This window comes from Simochromis diagramma, unplaced genomic scaffold, assembly GCF_900408965.1.
Source record: "Simochromis diagramma unplaced genomic scaffold, fSimDia1.1 OVJJ01000596.1, whole genome shotgun sequence".
In the NCBI taxonomy this organism is placed as follows: Eukaryota; Metazoa; Chordata; class Actinopteri; order Cichliformes; family Cichlidae; genus Simochromis; species Simochromis diagramma.
This window is the reverse complement of record NW_024387245.1, coordinates 2,892,700-2,918,117: the sequence shown is the minus strand read 5'-3', so window position 1 is coordinate 2,918,117 and position 25,418 is coordinate 2,892,700. Positions and strand designations below refer to the sequence as shown.

At 38.8% G+C, this 25,418-nt stretch overlaps 1 protein-coding gene across 3 annotated transcripts in view; it reads left to right on the top strand.

The window, feature by feature from the left end:
- slc8a1b (solute carrier family 8 member 1b) overlaps nt 1-25,418 on the top strand; it is a 139,719-nt gene that overhangs the window by 94,110 nt on the left and 20,191 nt on the right. For all 3 annotated transcript variants that reach the window (XM_040000565.1, XM_040000564.1, XM_040000566.1), the window contains exons 6-7: nt 13,128-13,273; nt 17,179-17,278. In XM_040000565.1, the coding sequence (XP_039856499.1) occupies nt 13,128-13,273; nt 17,179-17,278 (246 nt within the window). The remainder of the gene's footprint in view (nt 1-13,127; nt 13,274-17,178; nt 17,279-25,418) is intronic.

The following is a 25,418-nucleotide window of genomic DNA, read 5'->3' as shown; positions in this document are numbered from 1 at the left end:
TATTGTTTTTGTCTTTGTCATAGAACATTTGACCAATTTTCTATCCTCCCGAAGGTATTTCAAGGTTTTGTGTGTTTTATGGAGAAGGCATTGGACTGTGTCCTGCAGGGGATCCAGTAGGGGGTACTTAGCGCAGGTATCTGGCCTCTTGTTAGGGCCATTCAGCCACAGCTACCCTTTTTCACCAATATCAGTCATAATTTTTACGGATATAATTTCTAGGAATAGCCAAGTAGCAGATGGTTTCCACTTGTTCTGGTCTCTGCTTTTTGTAGATGTGGTTCTGGTTTTTCATCAGGTGGTTGCCTCCAACTGGCACTGGAGAAGTGGTTTGGAGTCAAGTGTCAAGTGGTGGGAATAAAAACTAGCACCTCCAAGTATGAGCCCATAGTTCTCAGCTATGTTTCTTGTCAGGGCCTAGCTGCTACCCCAAGTGGAGGATTTTAAGTATATCTTGGGATCTTGTTGGAGAATGAGGGGAGTGGTGGGAGATTGACAGACTCCTAGAAGCCTCTTAAGTGAAGTTTTTTGAGCATGCCACAATAGGAGGAAGGCTCAGGGCATACCTCAAAGGGAGAGGTTATATCCCTCGACTCGCTTGGTCTGCAATTGTAATGCCTCTGTGTTCAAGCACCTCCTCAAGCTTGGTGAGTTTGAAGCAGTGGCTGGGGAGAGGGAGGTCTGGGTGTCTCTGCTTAGACTGTTATTTAGTAATAAACAAATATACTAAATATTTTTATCTTTTGTCTTCAAAAAACAGTATTTGATGAGATTAGACAGAAAAAAATATCTCTAGAAATACGTCTTTAAAATTAGAATACTTATGTTGCAGGGTTACATAAAATCTATGAAAAACAAAAAGTGGACCTGATTTACTCGCTATGTTTTTTCAGCTATATTCCACTTCTAGGCTTCTTCTTCCTCCTGCTACATTTGGATTGACAGTCTGACCCTCAGGGACAAATTAAGAGCATGGTGCACAACCCTGTGAATGTCAAAAGAAACAAGCATTCAAATGCTTGCACTTCTGAAATCATTTCTTCAGGCATGGAAACTGCAGGCATTTCCGCTGAAGAGTGGTGAGACACAGCTTTCATCAGCAGTGATAATTGACTTTTATCAGTTCTACACAGATGCTGATGTTTGTTCTTTGTCCATCAGAGCCTTTAGTTTTCAGGCCCCTCTTTTATGGAAACATGAATTACAAGAGTCCAGCCTAGATGTAATAAATGCATGAACTACTTTTTCAGCATCACTCGGAGACTGGATATTTCTAATTTTAGAGATATTGCGCAAATGGAAGAAAGCAGTCCTACATATTTGTTTAATATGTGCGTTGAAGGACATATCCTGGTCAAAAATGACTCCAAGCTTCCTCACAATGTTACTGGAGGCCAAGCTAATGCCATCCAGAGTAAGGTTAAATCTGGTTAGATACCATATTTCTAAGATTTTCTTGGCCAGTACAATAACCTCAGTTTTATCTGAATTAAGAAGCAGAAAATTAGATGCCATCCAGGTTTTTATGTCTTTAAAACATTCCTGCAGTTTAACTAATTGTTGTGTGTTATCTGGCTTAATGGACAGATAAAGTTGTGCATTATCTGCATAGCAGTGAAAATGTTTGCTATGCCTTCTGTTGATACTGCCTAAGGGAAGCATGTATAATGTAAATAGAATTGGTCCTAGCACTGAACCCTGTGGAACTCCATAATTAACTCTCCATTTATGTGAACAAATTGGAGTTGATTAGATAGATATGATACAAACCACTGCAGCCTAGTACCTGTTATACCTACAGCGTGCGCTAATCGTTCTAATAGAACATTATGGCCAACAGTATCGAATGCTGCACTGAGGTCTAGCAGGACAAGCACAGAGATGAGTCCACTGTCAGAAGCCATAAGAAGATCATTTGTAACGTTCACTAAAGCTGTTTCTGTACTGTTAGCTGTTTGACAACTACTCTTTCAAGAATTTGAACATTTAAAAATGTTCTGTATTTGGTCAAAACAGCATTGCATTGTTCAAAGACATAGGACCACTTACACATTACCTCTACAGGGTTGTTCTGCCCTGGAAACCCATGCCGCGAAGCTCCCGGCACACATTTTTTGCGCTGATGTTAATGGCAAGGGTTGGTTTTGCTGGTTATTGAGTTATTGAGTTGCCAGGGCATTTGTGACTATTATGACTATTATGCTCCATGCACCTCAGCAGTCACCACCTTTTGAGTGGTCTGTAATTTCATAGCTGAGCTACTGGGAGTTTTACCCCTCATATATAAAAGGCATGACTCCACTGGACAGGCAGGCAGGCAAAATCCTAAGATCTCCCAAAAATGTTAGTATGGTGGTGGGATGTGGTGTGTGGCTCAACTGCACGAGAGGGATGCAGTAGCGGGTTCAGGGGCAGTACCAGGGGAAATTGGCTGGCACAGCTGCCATCAGCTAATCACGATTCTCCGATTTATTTTAGGAGGACGCTAGAGGAGGAGTTTCAAATTCAGTGTTTGTGTTAGGCACAGAAATAAATGTCTGAAATAAAGTCTGGGTTTAGACTCTGCTATTCAGAGGGTTGGTGGTCCGATTCCCTCCAGTCTGGATGCCAAATATCTTTGAATGAGGCAAGTAAAGGCAAATAAAAGTGCATTGACTGCTCAGATAGACTAGAAAAGTGCTATATAAGAACCAGTCCATTTACCATTTAACAGAGTGTTGAGTCTCAGGCAAGCTTGAATAATGATGACCTTGACCAAGGTCAGATTCTGATTTTCTGAAACTCTTGTGAACATGATAACTAAGGATGAACTAGGATTTTCAAATTAATAATCTCTGGTTGCAGCAGATGAGTCTGGTTCTGCCAGAGGTTTCTTCCTGTTAAAAGGGAGTTTTTCCTTCCCACTGTCACCAAAGTGCTTGCTCATAGGGGGTCATATCATTGTTGGATTTTTCTCTGTATGTATTATTTTGGGGTCTATCTTAAAATATAAAGCACGTTGAGGTGACTTTTGTTGTTATTTGGCACTGTATAAATAAAATGGAATTGAATTGAATTAGAAAAGTCAAAATCTCAGAAGTCTGAGGACCTTTTCTCAGAAAATCTTGTGGATGAATGTGGTAACTCAAGAAGGAAGTCACCACATTTTTTCAAGTTTATACCATAGGTGCTCAGGAGGCTAAGGGGTAGCACTGGCAGCTTTTTATAACAAACACAGTTGAATATGTGAAAACATGGGACTATGTTGTTTTGTATTCTTAATTTCCAATTAGTGTCTACTGAGGTTGCAATTTCAGTAAACTATTATTATTATTGTAAACTCAGTAAATTAGTACAAAGTACTGCAGAGAGACTGTGGAATGTAGAATTGGTTTTCTCAGAGCATTTTGGCACAATCCAACATATTTTAAATTGGCTTTTAAGTGTCCTACCCCTGAGACAGTGTTGATTAATTTGCGAATTGTGCCATCAGATATGAATCCCAGAAAACAGCTCTGACGTACAAGGTTTTATGACTGGGAGAATATAGTCAGCTTTTCTTCCAGCAAGGTCCCGTTTCATCTCTTGTTCTTTTATTCTGAACCAAAGATAAAAGGCTGATATTCTTGTCTTTTGATGCGGCTGTTTCATTTACCTGTGTTTTGCTTAAAGGAAATTAGGTTCACAGAATTCATATAGTGTCTAAACAGGCAACTGATTTGACATCTGTTGCACTGATATAAGGAGCTACATATTATGCAAAGAGAACAGAGGGAAACCGTGTAGTTCAGTAATTTCCTGTAGTCACTTGACTTTACTGGAAATAGAAGAGATATTGATAACAAGGCTTTTTTAGGACAGTAAGCAGAGTACATAAAATATAATCATAGGAGTCCATGAAATTTTTTCTTGTTATGCTGTTCTTGTTATTCAGGTATTCAGAAGCACAGAATGCTGCAGTGTCTTTACTCATACCTGGTTTGTTTGCTAAGTTTTTTTATTGTGATCAACTCAGTAGTGATAAGGAGGATGAAATGAGAGAGACATCACTGCATGAACCTGGTCTTTATTTTCTTTACCGCAGGGCAGAGAACGTGACGTACAAGATTTAGTCTGTGCATATCCAGATACTTTATGACTGATTATGCACAGATGCCCTAGAGCAATGTTTTGCCAATAACAATAGCATCACCCCACCTCAGACTTCAGCTTAAACCTCATCATTTACCACAACTGTAGCTTGGCTCCAGTATTTTGAAGGCATCTTAAGTTAATGTGTCAGTGCTTCAACATTCAGCTGCCTTAAATTTCACTTATTTTTCAACCCAAGTCTGCTTTTACTTAATAGAACCGTAGCACATTGACAAAAGATGCCTTTCAATGTGTTTTTGTCAATTATTTTATCCTCTTCTTGTACTAGTTTCCTCCATCTCCCTTTCAACAACTTTTGGAGAGAAGGTATGAGTACTTGTTCAGCTCTGGCTTGTTTGTGCAGGTGCAGCTGGATATTTATTGTTTGCATGTGTAGGCAGATATCAAATTGGGTGACAGTATTGTTGCAGATGTGAAGTGTTGGTTTCTCTCTTTAAATAAAGTAAATGGATCTTGGACTCCCACAGAAGATGTTTTGAGTGATCACATGTTTTATGCACATAGTTTTTTTTTTCTGAGGGTAAACTCAATTGAATTTACATGGAATTTTTGAAGTTTCTGGATGACCCTCAGATACAGCATCATTCAAATTTTGTCCCGAGGAACCTCAAGCAGTAGATAGTTCACCAAAACCCATGAAGCTAAATATTTCACATTGGGGGGAAAAGTGCGGCATGAGGAAGGAATATTGCTGAGAGGAAAAAGGCTGAAAACACACATGCCCTGCAGAAAGTAATAATGACCCCATGTCCTAAAACATGCAAGCATGTGTACAGTATAAAACAGGCACAGACAGATACAATTTATACTAATGCAGAGGTAAACATATGTGCATTGTAGTGTGCCCACACATGCATAGAGATACATTATGTGCATGAATATATGTGACAGATTTTGTCTGACAGCAATGTCATCCCCTCGCATACTCCTTTTCCTTATGTCCTTTTTCAGCCCCCGTCTGTGTGCATCAGTATTTTTGAGTGTTTAGTTATACAATAGTGCATATCGTTAATTCCAGCATTGATTAAGATGGTACATGTGTCAAAACAGCATCAACTAATTGAACACATGATACTCTTCATCATGCCAGTCAGTGTGTTTATGTACATGTTTCTATGTATCTCTCCATATTCTGTTTGTTTATTAGTATGTACATTACATATCCATAATGTACAAACCCACTGAACCCTGTGTTGTGCAGAACAGTAAACATCATTACAAATCTATTTAATGAGAGATTGCAAAACAGAGTCATTAACTCTGCAAAATCACCAAGCAATACAGCAATATGCAATTCTAAGTAAATTTCACATATGCAATGATTAATGATCATTTCACATTAATGCTTGTGTTGTTTTGTTTATTTTATTGAATGAGGACACTGATTACTATGTTTTTATTTCATATTCAGTGCTAGATTGTTTAAAATGGAAGAGTAAGTTAGGTTAATTAAATTGCAGGCTCCTCATATCATTCAATTTCTCATTACTACTCTAATTAAATCTGTAGAAGTTAAGATTATTTATAAGAGCGATTGTAAATTTTTGAAATCAGTATTGTACAGCTTATACAATTACTACAGAAAACAACACCCAGCAAGCACATATTCTTGCTGGGTGTAACTTTAAAGAGGCACTGATTAAGTCATGTCGTGTATGATCTGCTGGGATGTAGGTGAACTGTAGAGCAGCAGGATAACGAGAGTGCCCTGTATGTGATTTGCCCATTGGATGTGTAGAAGGGTAACAGCTGAGCCATGTATGCCTGGGCTGGCTCTGAGGTCAGCTGATCTGTCAGGATTGCAGCTGAGCTTAACTTTGATCCAACAGGCGAAGCTTTCCATTTACCAGTCCGCTTACATTTCAGGCCTCAACTATGGTCACGAGATCTGGGTAAAGTTGCAAATAAAAGTGGATGGATGATTTTCCTCCATATAGCGCCTGGGCTAACCCTTAGAGATAGAGTTAGGAGACATCTGGAGGGAGCTCAGACAAGAGTCACTGCTTCTCTGTGTGAAAAGGAGTCAGTTGTGGTGGTTAGGATCCCCGCTGGGCATCTCCTCTGGGAGATTTTTCCCTGAACTAGAAGGAGACCCTGATGAAGATCCATAACCTGCTGGAAAGATATTACTTCTCACCTGGCATAGGAATGCATTGTGATCCCCCAGGAGGAACTAGAAAGTGTTGCTGGGGAGACAATAAGCGATAGCATTTAACCCAGCTTCTAGCTCAGCCTTATTGAGAGCACACAGCACTTCAGGAGTCTGCCTCAGATACATTATCCAGACATCCTTCAACTCTAAACAAAAACAAGTACCTAACTGTAGTGATTAACATGGGTTGTCACTCTAACAAAGCTCTGAAAAGAAAAGAAAAACAGCATAAACTCCAGTTGTTACTTTCATATGCATTTTCCTGTTTTTTTCCCCTTGCTACATTCATTTACCTGCCCTCTACCCATTTTTGTTTTATTTTCAACCTCTCTTTTCTTGTCTCTTTTTTGCTTTTTCAAAATGTTCCATATGATATTCTTTCTTATCTATATCCCCATACTCTTCCCCTTTATTTGTATTTCCTTCCTTTTTCCCTTTCTTTTCCTTAATCTCATGTAATGGACCTGGTAAAACTGTGTTAAGTCTTTAAAAGTTCTTCTTGTCCATCTGCTTTTGTGCCTCCTTCTGTGACACTCTTCAGAATTGTGACAGTATAACAACTGCTTCTTCCTCCGTCTTGTCCCCTGCTGTACTGTTTAATCCTGTCAGAGGCCCTGTCTTCAATTGTCTCCTTCCTGTCTTCTTCCTCCTTCCATCTGCATATCTCCTCCTTCCCAAAGCACTGAAGCTTCTCCCCTCTGTTCCTGCTCTTTGTTTTTCTCTTCTTGCCTTTCCTCTTTTTCCTCTACGTTCTCCAGTGAATCTTGAATCAATTAAACATGACAAAAATTCTCTCTTCTCTCTGATTGTTCTTTCTTTCCTTCATCTTTGCCCCTTACTCAACCTTTCTACTCTCTCCTTCCACTCCAAGTCACCTTCTATCACTTCTGTTAAAGTAGGGGCTCCATCAAACATGACAAGGTGTGAAATCCCACATGCACACCGAACACATGCTACCTCCTGTCAGACACGTATTGACAGATGCTTCACCCAGACAAAGAGGCAGACACAATTCCTAAACTAAAGACAATACCGTGGAGAAAATTCAGAAAGAAACACACGTAGACTGAGTGAAATTTAGCTCTGTTTAAGTTCAGAAACTGAATGTTCCTTTCCAGGGTGTACATTTGAAGCTAGCATCTGTATATGGTGTTGGACCACATATTTTTGCCTAGAATTTGGACTGATGATTTACCTGGATCAATTTTATGCTGATAGAAAAGCTTTATATGCTAGCCATAATAAATAAACAAGTTTAGACCCTGCTTCTTTACTTGATCTCTACAATAAGCTTCTCAACTATCCAACAACAACTCTTGTTGGATAGTTGAATATCAAATATGGTCATGCTGTAATCACTGAGTCTAATCTAATTGTTATGGTGTGCCATACTATATGAAGCCCCAAATCATTGTTATCTGATATAACAATAAAAGTACATTGGGGTTGGTGAAGTGTATGCCTCTCAGCTGCTCTTTTGTGGCCTTCTTTTGATCATTTCACAGATGAACTCCAAACAGTATCAGAAAAATCAGATTTGGAAATTATTTGAAGTCGCCCCTTCTTACATGTACCAGACAAAAATGTCAGATTTTCTTTACAACTATATTTCTATGTAGCTGCCCTAGCTGCACATTCACAACTGGATATGCATGTGAGGCTTACGTAAACCATGCAGGAAGTTCTACTACTCACACTCAAATGGTATCAATCAGGGATTAAGGAACTTGCTATTAGGAGCTTGTAAAGTAAAGATTAGTTTGATGTCCAATCTGGGTAAGTTGGACACTGTATAATGTCTTGAAAACGGGCACAATGAATGTATGAAAACAGCTTAGAGCTTAGATTTTTAGAATTAAAAGGTTCTTTCTAAAGAAAAAAAAATCAGAGACACATCTGCAAAAGGTCGCATAAAATACAAACTTGTAACTGTCTGGCATTGGTATTTGCAGTCCATTGTGGAAGTTAGGAAAGAACAATAAAGTGAAATAATAATAATAATTCTGTTTCCTAACAGGCAAAGTTGACAGTATAATCTTTCTACATTTTCAAAAGTACAAATTGTGACTTCTTGCTAGCGGGACAGAGAGCACTAACCTGTACTAACTGTACCTCATGGGCTCATTTGTTCCCACTGAATATGCCACAGAGCACAATTAACTCGAGAGCTGCGTCATATTGTCAGTATTGCTACCTGAATTAGTAATGTGTTCCTTGTTTTTTTTACTTTCACAGTTTTCTGAAGCCCCCTTGAAACAAAGCCAAATCAGGAAGGAGAGGAAAAAAATTAGAATCAGACAGAGAAAAGGGTGAATACAAATTAGAGATTTTAATTATGAGAGCCGGAGATGAAAAAGATTTTAAAGAGTAGGACAGCTGGAGTTGGAGGTATAAAATGTTACGCAACAAAAATACACATACCACAGCGTATACTATCCTCATATTTTAGGTCTGTTTTCATCCAAATATACATTATCAAAAAGTTTAAAAGTATGCAACTTTGAATCTAATTATGTACAATGCTGAATTCAACGCATATTTAAATGCTTTAGTAATATTTCTGTATAGCTGTCCTGACTTAAAAGCATATTCAGTGGTATTAATTGAATTAGCTTCAAAGGGGCACAGAGAAGGACAACGGGGAAATCCGAATGATAAATTGTGCAGACAGTTGCTTTGACAAGAAGCAGCATCTTACCCTGCAACATTCAACCTCTGTCAGGTTCATTTACAGATACGCTCACACAGAAGGAGTGTAGCTAACGAGGATACTGCCAGGTCATCCTCATCTCACATGTGACTTATTATATGCTGGTAATAGAGTTCATTAAATTAGCTTTGGTGCAGCTGTGTGTGTTTATGTGTGTGCGCTAATCACTATATTGTAAATTCAAGTTAGCTAAAAAGCGAACATTGAAAGTCCGCTGAGATAAAAATTTTATTTTTAGAGACTGCCGTCATATCTGAAGTGACTGTTAGTATAAAAAAATACACATGGTTGTTTACAGACACAGTTTATTGTAACCCGTCGACCTTTGGCCAGGTCAAAAAAGGAAGTGGGGTGACATAGCTGTAATTTTAAGCCACAGAATCCTTATATGGTGAAGGTCAGGGTGGACTGATAGGTCAACAAAATGTTGGACTTATTACAGGACACACTGCACCATTAAAGGAGAAAAACAGAAATGTTAGATGACCATTGTTATCTATTTGGTAGTGAGGCAGAAGTGAACCAGCTATATTTTCCCTGCAGTTTAAAGGCTATGGGCAGACAGTGTGGTGTTGACAGTGGTTCTAAGGTATAGGAACAGTGAAAGCATCTGCATAGACTGAAGAGGCAGGTGATATTCTCAGCTAATTTAATTTAATCTGTTTTGTGTGCTACAGCTGGCTAACAAAGAAGTCTGCTAGGAATTTATTCCTGGTGAATGCTTTGTTATTAACAGGTGGCTTTTGTATACTGCAGTAATTAAAAAGAAAAATAGCAGGCTGCCTTTTGGTTGCCCTAGACTTTACTCTGTTGCTACATGAACACGCTGGGCACCACATTTCTAAATTGTGCCCCTTGCTTGTGGAGTACAAGTTTGATGAAAGTGCTCTTGGCAGACATTTGCATGGCTGTTTGTGCAAGTGAGCTATAAGCTCCATGCAGCAACCCAACTGAGGGGAACAAATGACCAACGGGTTGGTGTAGACCCACAATGCAGTGCACAATAATGGAAGGCAACAGCATGGATAACTGTTCCCCCGTGAAAAATATGATCAAGGCCATTCTGTCTGACGCCTCACCCTTTGATACCAGCAGTGAGTTCTTTCTCGACGGTGAATCTCAATTACTGGCACAGACCATAAAGACAGAGAAAAGAAAAGAGATGGGGGTGGCGTGTGAAAGACAGAGCGACAGGGATAATGAGATAACAGGGGAACTAATGGAAGTATTTTCCATTTAGTAATGGTGCTAAAACAGTTGAAGAATATAAAGCTAATTAAATAAGTTAAAATTGCAGACACTTCTAGTTAATAATTTAAGACAAAGATTGCTACTTGAAGTGGCAATTATGAATAAAGTGCCAATAATGGCATATGATCACCAGCTCTCTTTGAAGAATTAGTGATCAAAATGTATTTGTACCTGGTACGCTGAGGGTTTTGTGTTATATGGTAAATATTTGTATAGCGCATTACTAGTCCCTAAGGACCCCAAAGTCCAGCCATCCACCCATTCACGCACTGGTGATGGCAAGTTACATTGTTGCCACAGCCACCCTGGGGCGCACTGACAGAGGCGAGGCTGCCGGACACTGGCGCCACCGGGCCCTCTGACCACCACCAGTAGGCAACGGGTGAAGCGTCTTGCCCAAGGACACAACGACCGAGACTGTCCAAGCCGGGGCTCGAACCGGCAAGCTTCCGATTACAAGGTGAACTCCCAACTCTTGAGCCACGATCGCCCGTGTATTCATTACAGATAAAAAGTTTGGAATTTTAGTGTAATGTAAATATGAAGAATATGGGTTTCTGCTTTTACCCGCCAAAAATTTGAGCCACAGCAACTGACACTAACTGACAATTAGCCTCCCAGTACAGTTGCTGTATATGTCCACTAGTCTGTTTTTCTTAGCTTATAATGACACATTAGTTTGAGAATAACAAGTACAGTGGAATTACTGTTCACTTAAGAGGAAAATACACGGCATCATATTTGTTGTGTTTGTCTTGAGCATCATGAGTGTCTCATATTAAGGACCAACCGAAAGATGCTGCTGAAAATGAGGCGTAACCTTGAGAAGTCTGTGGGAGACTTTGTGTTTGAAGAAAGCTGAGATCACTGAGCTGGTCTGACAGAGCTGTGTGGGGTATGACGTACATGAAGCAGTGTGCACAGACACACAAGTGAATGAAGAAAGCGTCCGAGGTAACCCAAACAGACCATCAGTCCTATCACTCTTACTTGCCTATGTTCATTCCTTAGAGAATAAGATGGATTATCTGTGGCTGCAAGTACACACACAGCAGGATGCGAGACACTGTATTGTTTTTGTTTTGACCAAAACCTGACTCCGTAGCAACATTTTTGATGTCGCATTCCTGCTGGACAGACTAACAGCCTTCTGTAAGCACCAGTAAGGCCTGAGGTGGAGGACTGTGTGTATACATTACATTATATGTGGTGCAGCAACAGTGGAATTGTCACAACTCATTTCCTTTTGAAAGATATGATAGTGAAATGCCAACCCTTCTACCAGCTATAGTAATTCACTGTCACCACCCAGGACATCCTGTGGCAGCTGTACAGTGCCATCAGTGAGCTAGAGACTGTTCATTCAGACAGTTTCAAGGTGGTTGCTGGAGATTTCATATACATAAACTTAAATTGTTCCATCCAAATTCCAATAGCGTGTCCACTTTCCAACCAGGCGCAATAACACATTTAATATGGTGTATACAAACATCACATTTCTGTTATGCTTTTTCCAGCATAGAGAACATTACTGAAACGCATTAAGGCAAATCCGATCAGATCAGTAGTTGCATCCTGGCCAGATACAACTACAGCACTTCGGGACTTTTTTGCAAGTACTGATTGGAGCATGTATGCTCCAAGTGTATGTGTGTTGTTACAGTTATCAAACCCTTCTTCTGATGTCATCAGAGAGCCTTAAAGAGCTGAGAATTAAGGATGCTGCCTTCTGATTGGGGGTAAAAGTAGTGCTCAGGTTGGCAAAAACTGACCTCTACTGAGCCATCAAGAAGACTAAGTTGGCATACATAAGAAAAATTGAAAGCAAATTCTGTGATTCCAGGGACACTGGGCCCATGTAGCAGGGGATTCGGGCTGTAAAATAATACCTCAAGTGGACGACACAGCCCTCCCACCAAAACCAGCTGAATGAGTTCTATGGGAGGTTTAAGGCACTGAAACTTACACCAGAGAAGAAAACCTGCAGGTGCTGAGTTTGTATACAACTAATGTGAAGAGATTCATCCGACTAGTCATGGATCTTATCAAAGCCAGCCTCCCACCTTCTCTGGAGCCCTTACAGTTGGCATACTGTGCAAACAGTAAATGCTTACAGTAAGACCTCATCAAACTGAACACAGGGGTCACACGGGGCTGTGTGCTCTGTCCGTTGCTCCATACTTTGCTGAAACAAGACTGATGATACAACACTAGCGCACATCATCTCATCAGCAACTACGATGAAATAAGTAAACAGGCTAGAGGTTGCAGGCCTGTTTGAAAAGGTTTTGAGAAGTTAAATGAAGGGACGCTGCCGAGCTCAGATGGGAATTCACAGGGTAGGCGCTGACACACTGAAGGCTCGGTCTCCAAAGGTGTAGAGGTTGGTAAATGAAGCAAGTGAGAACCCCGTTTTATGGAGGCAATGTTGGGTCTCAATAAAAGCTGTTTGGGCATCCTGAACAGCTACATCACACTTTGGTATGGTAACTGCAGTGTGACTGGCATAAAGACTGGAAGAAGAAAGTCCTCTTCATTGTAGTATAAGAGATATCACTCCACTAGAACAAGATCATCCAGAATGTGACCTTGAAGTTGTACCTGACAACTTCACCTGACATGGTTTCACCTGACATGCTAACTTTTGAGAAAACTGATTTTGAAAACTTAAAAAATAAATAAATAAATAAAATAAAATAACAATATCAGCTTATTTCTTATTTGAAACTACTTCTTCTGGTGTGCTACACAACTAGCTTCCCTCACTTTATTATCTTTTTTTCAGCTAATCTCTTGCATAAATTCCAATCTGCGTTAACACAACTGACTGGCTTACTGCTGTTTCTTTTCTAACTGTTTGTGTCCCCTGTTTTGTTTCTTCAGAGGAACAGCAGAAAGACGAAGAAGTGGAAGAAGAGCCGCTGACAGGAAAAGATGAAGAGGAACGCCGCATAGCTGAAATGGGCCGTCCAATGTTGGGAGATCATGTCAAACTGGAGGTGATCATCGAGGAATCATATGAATTCAAGGTAAGGCGGTGCCACATTGACTATATTTCCAGTGCAGGAACTTTTCAACCCGAAGGGGAACTAAGTGTGTTTCTACTACAGGAACAAAAGCCAGAGCTCCAAAAGACTCTGTTTAAATGGTAGCATTTTTCACTTCACAGGAACTCCGGGGGATACAGCTTGTAGAGGTGAATTGATTGGTTGAGTAAGCAGAATTTTATAGCAGCCACCATTTTTAAAACTCTGTAGCCATATATAGAGTTGTGTGTTGCTTTTTTCATTGTGCTTTGACACATTAGCATTGATTTACAAAAGGATATGGGCTATATTTGCCCTTTATACTAGGGAGAAAGCTATCCTGTTATACAGTGACATTTAGTGTGTAATCTTTTGCATTGCTGACATCAAATATACCGAAACGAAGCCTATATAGTCAAACGGGAGAAAAAGACATCCCAAATCTATTGCTTTTTCATATATCAGCTGACTGGTTTGCATAGTTTTTGTAGGTTTGCACATGGCAGTGGACACAGATTGCATGCAGTTTAGGTACTTTGGATTGAAATGAAGCCTTTGTGTGGTGAGATAAAGATGACAGATCTCATCTGAGGACAATAAAACAAGTTTAGATGGCAGGAAAACTGAGGATGTTTTACTCTGAAGTATAACCTTTGGATTCAAACATCCTTGAACAATAAGATTTCATGACACAATAGGATATTTAAAAGCAGACATATCTCTGTCTGCTTTCAAAACCTACGTGTTGTCTGTAATCCAACAATTTGGAACTTTGAATACATGCTTTAATTTTCTCCCATATATATTATTGTTTTCACATGCATGTCTCAGTAATCCTTATCCTGTCTTTCAATTCAATTCAGTTCAATTCAGTTCAATTCAATGCGCTTTATATTGTAAGGTAGACCCTACAATAATACATACAGAGAAAAAGCCCAAAAATCAAATGACCCTATGAGCAAGCACTTTGGCGACAGTGGGAAGGAAAAACTCCCTTTTAACAGGAAGAAACCTCCGACAGAACCAGGCTCAGGGAGGGGCGGGGCCATCTGCTGCGACCGGTTGGTGTGAGAGAGGGAAGTGAGGATGAAAGACATGCTGTTTACATGTTTTTCATTCTGTGTGTCTTCAACTAGTTTAGAATGCAACAGCTAGGCTGCTGATGAAAACTTCATGCAATCATGCTTTTGAGGTTGTAGCTCTTAAACTTTGGAACAGCCTTCCTCACATTATTAGATCAGCTGAATCAGTGGTTTGTTTTACATGACTGCTCAAAACTCCTTTTTATAGGTTAGCTTTTCCTTAATCTTTCTCCCATTATTTTTGGCCATAGTTCTCATCTAATAATAATAATAGTAATAATGGATTGCATTTATATAGCGCTTTTTGAGACCCTCAAATTGGTGTACAGAAGGGTGTATGTTGGAATTAATATAAGACCATATGGCTGACTGCATGTCTGTATGCTGGAACATGTATGCTTATTTTTTATTGTGTGGTTTTAGTCAAACTGTGGAGCACTTGATTTTGATTTACAAATAAAGTTATTATTGTTAGTATTATTATTATTATTGTCTATTGCGAGTGTAGTAATATGCTAATATGTTCACAAAAGGGCAACAAAGGATTAAAATAAAGCTCATATAACATATTCATGCACAGATTTTTCTGATACATATAGGAAATAATTGGATATTTGTTATGTTTGCTTAATTTCCTCCTTTCCCTTCACCCACACAGACTCTTAAGACGAGTGCAGATGTAATTACCATCCATGTTACATTTGTGTGTGTATGTGTGGGACTGTGTGTACTAATGCATGTTCTTTGCTCCTGCTCCACCTACACAATCACTCTAAAAAGACAGCTAATAGCACCCACTAATAGCTTGCCACTTGACAGGATACTATAGTTTGTCAAGTAGTTCAGTGTGTATGTGTATGTGTGTGTGTAAAGAGATCCTATAGTTATCTAAAGTACTGTCCACTGGCAGATGTGGAGTGACATTAGAGACTGAACAAGGATAGGACGTTAAAGGGAAAAAAGGTTTACAATGTTTTTACCCTTGTGTTTTTAGCGCAATAATAATAAATAAATATATAATAATAAAGTCTTGAGCCACTGATTATTTCTTTAAATATGGTGCTGAGAAAATGAGAAATCTGGAGCAATTTATTGAAATGTGGGACTAGAAATGGAAATGCCTAGAAGGCAAAAAGTCTCTCATAAGACTTTCAAAATCATGAGAATTTCTACACTTCTTATGAAATTGAACTGCAATCTACAATATGACCACATTTACTCTTCAACACAATCTAAACTCTATTAGGCAAGCTTTCTTATTTCTATGTCAGAGCCTCCATGTTGTTCTACAGATGGGTATAGGCACTCACTCAGGACCTGTATACCAGTTTTTGGATAAAAGCTCATTGGGAATTATGTTGATACAAAAGTATAATTTTATGCCTGTCAGACTTTGTTATCTTTTAATTTTACTTGTGACTTTTAGCTCAATCATCACTGGATTATATAGCACCACTTGCTGGAGGATTAAAACTAAACTCCAGTTCAGTTTACTGACTGAAGATTAGAAAAGTATTGTAAGAAAAACTGTCATCCCAAAATATTAACTTACTCCTTCTCAAGTCATTTATGTAGTTATGTAATTACTGTCATCCAAAGAAACAACAATTTATTTTTAGTTAAGTTATAATTAAATTACATAAGCCACAAAATACTGACTGTACAATGTGCAAATTGCAGCTTTTATCTCAAGTATAATTTTCACTAGTACTTACTTTCTTTTGATTTTGACATAATTTAGTTTTCACTCATTTAAAGCAAACATCGTGTCTGTTAGATTTCTATGATGAAACCAATCTTGATGATTTTGACCCCTTTCTAAGATAAACACAGAGTCAAGAAGTCTTTTCATGTGTCTTTCAGAAGAAAAATACATAACGTTCCTCAGTCCCAGCATGGGGCCCTCCCAAAATAAAGGGGAAATTCACATGGATACACACAGGAAACCCATGCATATGCATGTTTCAGTCTGACTGAGTCCAAAGTAATTGAGGGAGCGAAGAAAAGAGATGGAAAGCAAAGCTGATAAAAGTAACAGCATTAGAGAATGATAAAATGGCAATCGTAGAAGACGGTATTATGCACAAAACCTAGGTGAATGCAGTTAAGCGAACACTCCAGATACAATAGGCAGAGTAAAGCTGGCTGTGTCTGTGCATGTTTGTGTCCACAGCTAAGAAGCCCTATTTACACACCTAAGCTCCATTCAACACAAGTAGCATCACAGCTTCCCTCAGAAAAGGAGAGTGCATTCCCCCAGTGCTCACTAATTAGTATATGTGTGTGCATGCTGGATTGTTTGTGTTACCCCAGTCTGTTTTAGCTTCTTCCTATTGAAGAAGACTGTAATAAAAATGTAAATACTGTAAAATAATGCACATGGAAGGAAACCGTGGAAAGAAAAAGGAAGGAAAATGGAAGTAAACAGAGACATATATGGAAAGAAAAACAAACAAGTCTACTGTAGATCTAAATGTTTATTTAATAAATGGCAGTGAAAACTATATTTTGAATTCTTGCAGAAATATCACAAATATAAGGCTGGGGAAAATGTATAAAGCGATGCACAGGAATGATGCAGCTGTAAGAGAGTCTTGAATTTTAATATTTCACTGCAGTGTGCGTCTTATAGCTTCAGTCATGAATTGTATGAAACTGATACAGAGTATGTTTATGTTTTCACCTTTATTATGTCCCTGGAAATTCATAAAAAAATGCATTTCCTGTGAAAGCTGAGTGCCAGTTTCTTATTTCATGCTGTGTCGAAATCCAAGAGATTTCCTATGCTAGATGCAAATGACTGATAATCTGTCTCTCCTTTGGCAGAATACAGTGGACAAGCTGATAAAGAAGACCAACCTGGCTCTGCTGGTGGGAACCAACAGCTGGAGAGACCAGTTCATAGAAGCCATCACTGTAAGCGCAGGTAAGACCAATGGCGAGACTCAGAAGCCCTGTGTCCAACTCTGATTTTAACTGGAGTGTGTGCGTGTGTGTGTGTGTGTGTGTGTGTGTGTGTGTGTGTGTGTGTGTGTGTGTGTGTGTGTGCGTGTGTGTGTGAAAGAAAGTGAGAGAGTGTGGTGTAAATTCTTTTTAGTATGAACAGCTGCAGTTTTACAGTCTGAGCTCTCAGACGTCCTCTGTTCCCTGCATCCTAACAATCGGTGCAACCTAAAATATCAGGAACCTCAATCAAAATGTCCCTCTCTGTCTAAAAACAAATTAGAGTAATTTCGTGGTTTCATGGCATCATGTGTTTGTGTGTGTGTGTGTGTTTTGGTTACTGGAGAGTGGATTGGCCTGTGTGGTTTGGACAAACACTAACCAGATGGGTGATAACGCCGAGAGTAATCGTGAGAGTGACTGTGTGTGTTTCTGCCCAACAAAGGCAGAAGAACAAGGATGTGTGTGTGTGTGTGTGTGTTTTGGGGATAGAGAGGAGTAGAGAAAGAAGCTCTGTAGTGTTGAACAGAAACTGATGATAGTTTTCTGCCAGGCAGTTTGAGAGAGTATCATCTGCTGTGGGATGAGTTCATCTGAAATCGCAAACTGGCCAGTTGATTAAATCTGCCATGAAAATCATTGGTGTTAAGAATCATTGTTGCCTGCAGCTGATTTTTGTGCAGGCCTTGACCAAGTAAGTATAAAAAATAGCGTCTGGCCCTACCCACATTTCATACAGTAAATTTAAGCTTCTAGCGTCTGGTACATAACCAGCTGAAACACAACATTAATTCCTGTCAACATCAAGACACTAAACGCCATGTAATGAAAGATGCTCCTGGAACTGGGTGTTTGTGCAATGTGTAGTTTTTTTTAGGCTTCTGTTTCATGTGTGTGTGTGTGTGTGTGTGTTTGCCTGCTTTTTTAAATAATTTTTCACAGAACTGAAGAATGAAAAAGTGTTTTGTTTTTCTGGTGAAGCCAAATAAAGTGTATCCTAATCTTAATCTTGGGGGAAGAATATTTAAAACTAATGTTACATCACTGCCAGGATCTGATGTAAGCACAGGTGGTTGTGTCCTGTGAAGAGTGAAAGCATCAGACATTATTATGCAAACAGAAGGTGACGTGCCTGCAGTGTGAAAATGCCATTGAGAAACACGCACAGTGTGGAAAAGAAAATATATGCATTAATTTAAAGATAATCCAAGGAACAAAGAACATGTATAACGACAAAGGATGCTTTAGCTATGAATATGGAAATTTAGACACCAAAAGAACACGTGCAATAAATAAAGTAGAGGCACCCAGTTCAAAAGAGAGTGACAGAGGGAAAAGGGACAAGGGAGAACGGCAGCATTTTTTCACATTCACTGCAGAATTTTCACAGTTCAGTGGTTACTTGTGGGAATTTGCCCTCTGGAGGCAGAGAGGCATTACTGCAGTTCATCAATGGAAGCAGGAAGGAGAAATAGCGAGTAGAAAGGTATAGCTGTAATCTGTTCTTTATGTATGACTGACTGTCATTTCTTGTCGGTCACTTCTGTTGTGGATTTTATTTGGAAAAGGATTCACAAACAAATGATAAGCTTTTGCAGCTCTTTAAACTTTAAACATCCTTAAGCAGCGTCTGTTTGCCTTGTTTTGTTCTTTCTTTGCTTTGTTTTCTTTATTAAGTGTCTTGCCCAACAGACAGTATAGCATATTGCACATTTAGTTCACTCCAAAGTATTTGGACATTATCACATCTACTGCTTGACTCCAGGGACAGATTAACAATGGTCATAGATGAGGTGCAGATTTTATAATAAAATGGCATATGGTGCTAATTGCTGTATTGTGAGATGATTATATATTAAATACATTTTGACTGAACTATTACTTTATCTCCTGTTCTAGATGCCACCATGTTAGTTTTGAAACCATATTAGGACAAAAGAGTGGAGTGCTAATTTATCAGCTAAAGGCTGGTTAGCTTGGTTAGCAAGTTGCCTCCATAAACTACTTAGCTAGCTAGTCCTAATTAATGGACTTGGGATGTTAGAATTTTACTCAACAAAGCTGAAGCTCAAACTTCTTGCAAGGACTTTATAAAGATCAGACAAACGATTTAAAAATAGCCCGAAAGGTATTTTAAAAATCTCTCAAATTAGCTGAGGTGACGCTAGCAGAGACCACTCAGCATCAGCTTCCTGTGTCAGGACATCAATCAAACCGTACATGACCCAACACAATTATTATTATTAGTTAGTTAGTTTTATGTAGCAGGCATGTAAAAACATTGATGCTGTAATGCTGGGACATTACATCAGAGTCTATGGGGATTGACTCCATTTTGAAGGCAGGCTGAAGTTGTGCCTGGAAGAGTTAGAGCTGGCTTTATTTTCAGCTCCAGAGAATCTCCATCGGCTGCTTTCTACTGATAATGTTCATCAACTGATTTTTTCAAATGCGCAAATGTAACACTGACTGAAAAATTACTGAACATCTATGCTTTATAGCTGCACTTACTATTCAATACACCAGTGCTATTCAGTACATGAAGGGTTGGTTCAGCATTTCAGGATTTACCTTCTTGGCACGAGTTTGCTGCATGCTCAATAATGTACGTAAGGAAAAATCGGAAAGTTGAATCAGTGTATCTGGATGGAGCACTCAAACATTTTCAATTATTCAAGATAAACCAACGTGTATTCTTTTTCCACAGCTCAGACTGCCCGAACTCATCAACAATGTTTAGGATTTCAGCAACTGTGTATATATAAGCTGAATTACTATCAGAAAGAAGTCAATCATTGTTAACACAGTTAAAATGGGACCGTTGATTTGTTGCGATAAAAATGTCACCGATAATTACGGTGCACATCAAAATACAAAGTTAGATTTAAAGAAAGAAATCGTATTTGCTGCTGCATTTAAAACTGGGTTTCTGTCAGGGCATTGTTTGCCTGGATCTTTCTCAGTCACTTTAGTGTCTTCAAATAACTTTATCCTGTGTGGGCGTGCGTGTGTTTGTTTGTGCTTTAGTTAGCCAGCCTGTCAGCCAGCCTTTGTTGGTGAGCTGATGCCATTAATGAAAAGGGTTGTCTTTGCTCTCTTATCTGGGATTAGCTTGTCTAGCCTGACAGAGTGCTGTGTGTGTGTGTGTGTGTGTGTGTGTGTGTGTGTGTGTGTGTGTGTGTGTGTGTGTGTGTGTGTGTGTTTTAAAGAGAGAACTGTTTAAAGGTAATGAGAGCAACTTCCACCAAAGGACAGACTTTTATTGTCACACCCTTGGTTCATCTTGCACACATATACAGTACAGTTTCAATATAGTATTTACTTTATTGTACAATCCACAATTGTAATGCTTGCAGACTAGAACAGGTTAACTGTAACACAGAAAAACAAGCCCACACAAGCGCATATGACAAACAAAATCAGGTTCAAAATCATGTCAGACTGGAGACTGATTGGTTTTTTCTGAGCCTTTAAACCTGCAGCTGATTGCACTGTGTGAGTTCAAAGTGTCTAAGATTACGAGCTGATTGGTTGCTTGTAGATCAAACTGGCAGTTTGCATCCAGCTGTGAAACAACTGAGAGTGGAAATGAAAGCGGAGGAGAAGGAGAGGGAAAACACAATAAAGCCAAAATAACTGATGGAACAAATCATTTTCACGCTGTGAAAATTATAAATGAAAATAGAAACAAATGCTTTTTCATGTATAGTATGAAAAATGCTTACAATAATTGTTCTGCTATATTATTATTGTGTAGTATAAATGTTTGTTTAGCTGTAATCAACTGAAAAGTCACACCTCCATTCACTATCACCAGCTTCATTCACTGGGTTTTGCACCAAGACTCATTCACAACATATTTAAAACTTACCGAGTTAGCACAAAATCCTTTGGATTACCCGCACGACTCTTATCCAAAGAATAAAAACATAATACAAAAGCTGTAATTTTATACAAGTTACAGTATCTTATATAATAGCATGTATAAATGAAAAAAATAAAAATAAAGATGTTGAAAATACCATTTCCAGATGATATTGCACAGTGGATCACAAGCTGATTGTACTTTTCCACATTCAAAATTCCATCAATTTTCACAAGATCTCCAACACTACTGGCTGGAATTTTTCCCCAAACCACCACTGTCTCCAGCATGCTTTACAAATGGCTGTAGACACTCACTATTGAACCTCTCTCCTGATTGTTTCCATACATATTGACAACAGTTTGAATCAGAAACTTAAAATTTGTCCAGTCGTGGGTACTTATGAATGACTTTTCTGATGGCCACCCTTCCACGACACCTCTTCTGATGAGTCCTTTGCAAACAGTAGGTGGATCAAGTGATGGGACAGATTCATCTCTCAGCTCTTGTGTCAGATCTTTGTGGATTGTTTCCTATAGAGCCGCTCAAGAAGTTATAAATCGAATAAGGCTCAAGGCTTATTCGGTGTAGTTCATAGCAAGAACAGAGGTGCAATGAAATATTTAGATTTCTGAAACAGTGGCACATTTTTTAATATTTCACTTTATACCAATTTCCCACACTTTTACCACAATGTCCATTTTTGTGTGCTTTCCTCACTTACAGTCAGAGATTACCAAAAAGGCAGGAGTACTAACAGGGAAAAATAACAATGGTCCGAAACTTGCAGCACATAAGGAAAATGATTCAATATGGCTCCAACAACTCTCCTTCAGGCTTTTAAAAGGTGTCAAGAGAGAAAGACGAGAATAAAAATAAGAAAGGGCAATTATTATCTTAACAAAATGAAATGAAACACAATAATCTCACACATCTAATTTTGGACATCTTGTGTTGTTGTGAACAAATGACGTGAACTTCACACACATTTTTTCCAAACTTGCCACACACACACACACACTCACACAAACAAGAAGCCCAGATGAAGACGTGCTGTTACTTGGCAGCTCATCTCTTCAGACACACACTGCTGGTTTGACCAAGTCCAGAGTGGCTGTAACTGATACTGTGGATTTAACACACAGAGAGATAAGCTGGCTTCGTCTAATCTCATCTCTATCCTTTCCTTTCCCACTCTCTGTCTGTCTGTCGGTCTTTTTCTGCTTCTTATACTCTTTCTGTCCCTCTCTCTATTATCCTTCCCTACTTTGTCTTATCTCCTCTCAAGCATATTAGATTGAATTTGAGATTACAATGACTTTAAATGAGCCTCAAATATTCCTTCATCTTAAACAAAAATCACTGAGACAACATCTTGTTGTCATCCTAGTCCTGCCTTCCAAACGCAAGTTTTATAGTCAATCAGGATCTCATCCTTTGAAGCCCTCCAGAGAGTATGTTCGCAAAGAAACGATGGGGAAGGGTACAAATTTTGCACAGCTTTTCTTCTAAGATTGCAGCTTTGTAACGACATTTAAAGTCTGCCAAGTCTTGACCTTAAGGTCACCAGATCGTGTAACCAATTTGGCACTTACACTGACACACAGTCCCAACCTAATTCTTCCAAATCCATGACATTCATCTCAAATCAGAAAACCTGCATTCAGCCAGTTTTTAACCTCCCTTCAAATGTCACTGTGATTCGTGTGTGTACAATGACCTGTTTCCCTCTGTGTGTGTCTTTTTTGGCATTGTGTGGCTCATGGAGAATATTCCCCAGACAAGCTGGAAGATAGCCGGAGATTATGCATGTATTTAACATTGTGTCTTTACAATGCAGGGCCAAATCATCCACATTAGAGAGCAGCTTGATAGTGTCGAGTCCCAAACGCATTATTTTCCTTTCTTTTGCAGGCTGTCATGGGGCCTGTTACAGTTTTTGCTCTTATTTCATCCTCATTATCATTATATTTGCAATGTTGTGTTTCAAAATTTGAGCATTTCTTAAAGGGTGAGGCCATATGTTTTGTCCAGTAAGAATACACACTATAAGTGCAAAGATCCCAATGACGATGATTTCCCATTGTGCATAATTTGAGCGATGAATAAGCACATATGTGCATAGGTGTGAAAAATCTGTGGAATAGTGTGAGAATTTATTTTCCTGCCTGATTTTAGTTTATTTGTAGTTAGCGTGACAAGTCGAGGCCGAGAGGCGACATCATGCTGACGCGCTAGCAGACTGGCTCCAATGTTTGAATGTTTTTATATGATTGAAATTGACCCGTAAACATTAATTGTCTGTCTCTGTAGCGGCTGGGTGCATAGCAGCGATAAAGATCTGAGGGTGATGTTTCACTCAGAAGATTAGTTAAGCAAAATTCTTGTATCCAAGTGTGAATTTTTCACTTTCACTGAAATGCATTTTTAATTTATCCTTCTGTGTAGAGGAAGGAATGTGGCTGACGTGTATACTGGCATGAGATGTCACAGATGCGCTGCATTAGCTGTCCTTTACTAAGATTTATTAAGTTGGCCTATTAGCAGGTTGATTGTGTGCAGCGTGGGTGAATGGACCATATTAATTGTATGCATAGATGACTCAGGAAACAGCTGTTCCTCAGCGCATCTCACACCACAAATCAATTTTTATTTCTTAAAACCTTGGAACTCGCTATTCTTCCCTGATGGTAAGCAAGTGATTAGTTACCCAAGCTTATCACACACTTTTCAAATCCACCAGGTCTCCTGGGATCCATACACTTTAGGGTTAACCCATATGGAAAAGATATATATAACTCTTATAAAGTTTGTATCTGTCTTGTGTGAAACTTGTATGAAAAGCATACAAGAGTGAAAAAAGATATAAGATCCCTTGAAAAATTATATAAATGAAACTTGTATGTTTTGGATACTTCCTAAAACAATATATGAAAGTAATGAGAAAGTGGCCACTTTCATGAGTAAATCATATAAGCCTTATATGATTCACTATATGAAGCAAGCTAAAGCTGATGCAAGTCTTTTATAAGTTTTTTCTATTTCTTTTCCATATGGGAAGGTTAGGTTAAAATTAGCCACATGCCAAAAAAGGGCATTTTCAGACATTGAACTAAAAACCAAAAGGTGTCAAATATGCATTGCAATTATTGTTTCACAAGCTTATTCCTTTGAGTATGCCAGTTTCCATGAAAAGAAACTGATCTTAATCTGTCTTAAGTGGGTTGCCAGTGGATCTGGTGGCTGATAAGCGGTTAAACAACAATAAACACACTGATTACATGAACATGCGGGCCCTGGTTTAGTTTTGAACACAGTTTTGTTTAAATGCAATGAACAATACCGACTGAAGAGCACAGACGCAAACAAAGGGACAACTAGATGAAGACAAAAAAATCAATGGAAAGGAAATCAAGGGGACAGAGAGGGACTGTTAAGACGGAATGATTGGAAAAAAGTGAAACAAGGTAAAAGAGATTGATGTACAACCACTCCATACTCCACTGCCCTCTAATTACTAAGCCCACATCTTGCTGTTCATCACCTGGTCCATGTGGGTGTGTTATTTATGGGAGTGCGTCCACACCCGAGGGAAACATAGGTATTTGACGAAAAAACACAGAAAGAAAATAAATCCACAGAAATGGAATTCTACTTATGTTCACAAGAGAATTTTCTGGCAACAAATGTCAACAAGAACAAATACGCAGATTGAGAACATTTAGAAGTCTTTGTATTGTGCGTTCATGCATCAGATTTAGGTTTTTTTATTATTTCTGAGTGCTAATTAAACCGATGCTGATGCTTTGTTTAAGTTTTGTTATGGGATTTGGTGCTTTTGACAAACATCAGAGAGAAAAATTTCACAAACTGTGACTCTCATGCTGGTGTTTGCAAAAAGAAAGAACTTTGTTTCTCTTACATTGATGTCACCACTTTTCTATCTCTTTTGTGCACAAACTGTAATTTCCATTCTTTAGATGATGAATCACAATGAATGGTTGAGTCACCGTTGATTTGTTATTTGTTTACTGTCTGTCTTGAGTGAAGAAATTCACTGATGGGTTCTATGTGACAGCTGCTCAAAACCTTTGACAGCACAAATAAAGCAAATTCAAAAGCATGGATGGCATGAGTCTTTGCTGGATGCAATAAAAGACCATCTCACCAGTAATTAAAATGTTTTGAATAACAAAGTTAGGTTAATTAGTTTTTTTTATGTCATACTGAGAAAAGATTTAGCCCAGTTTAACTGTCA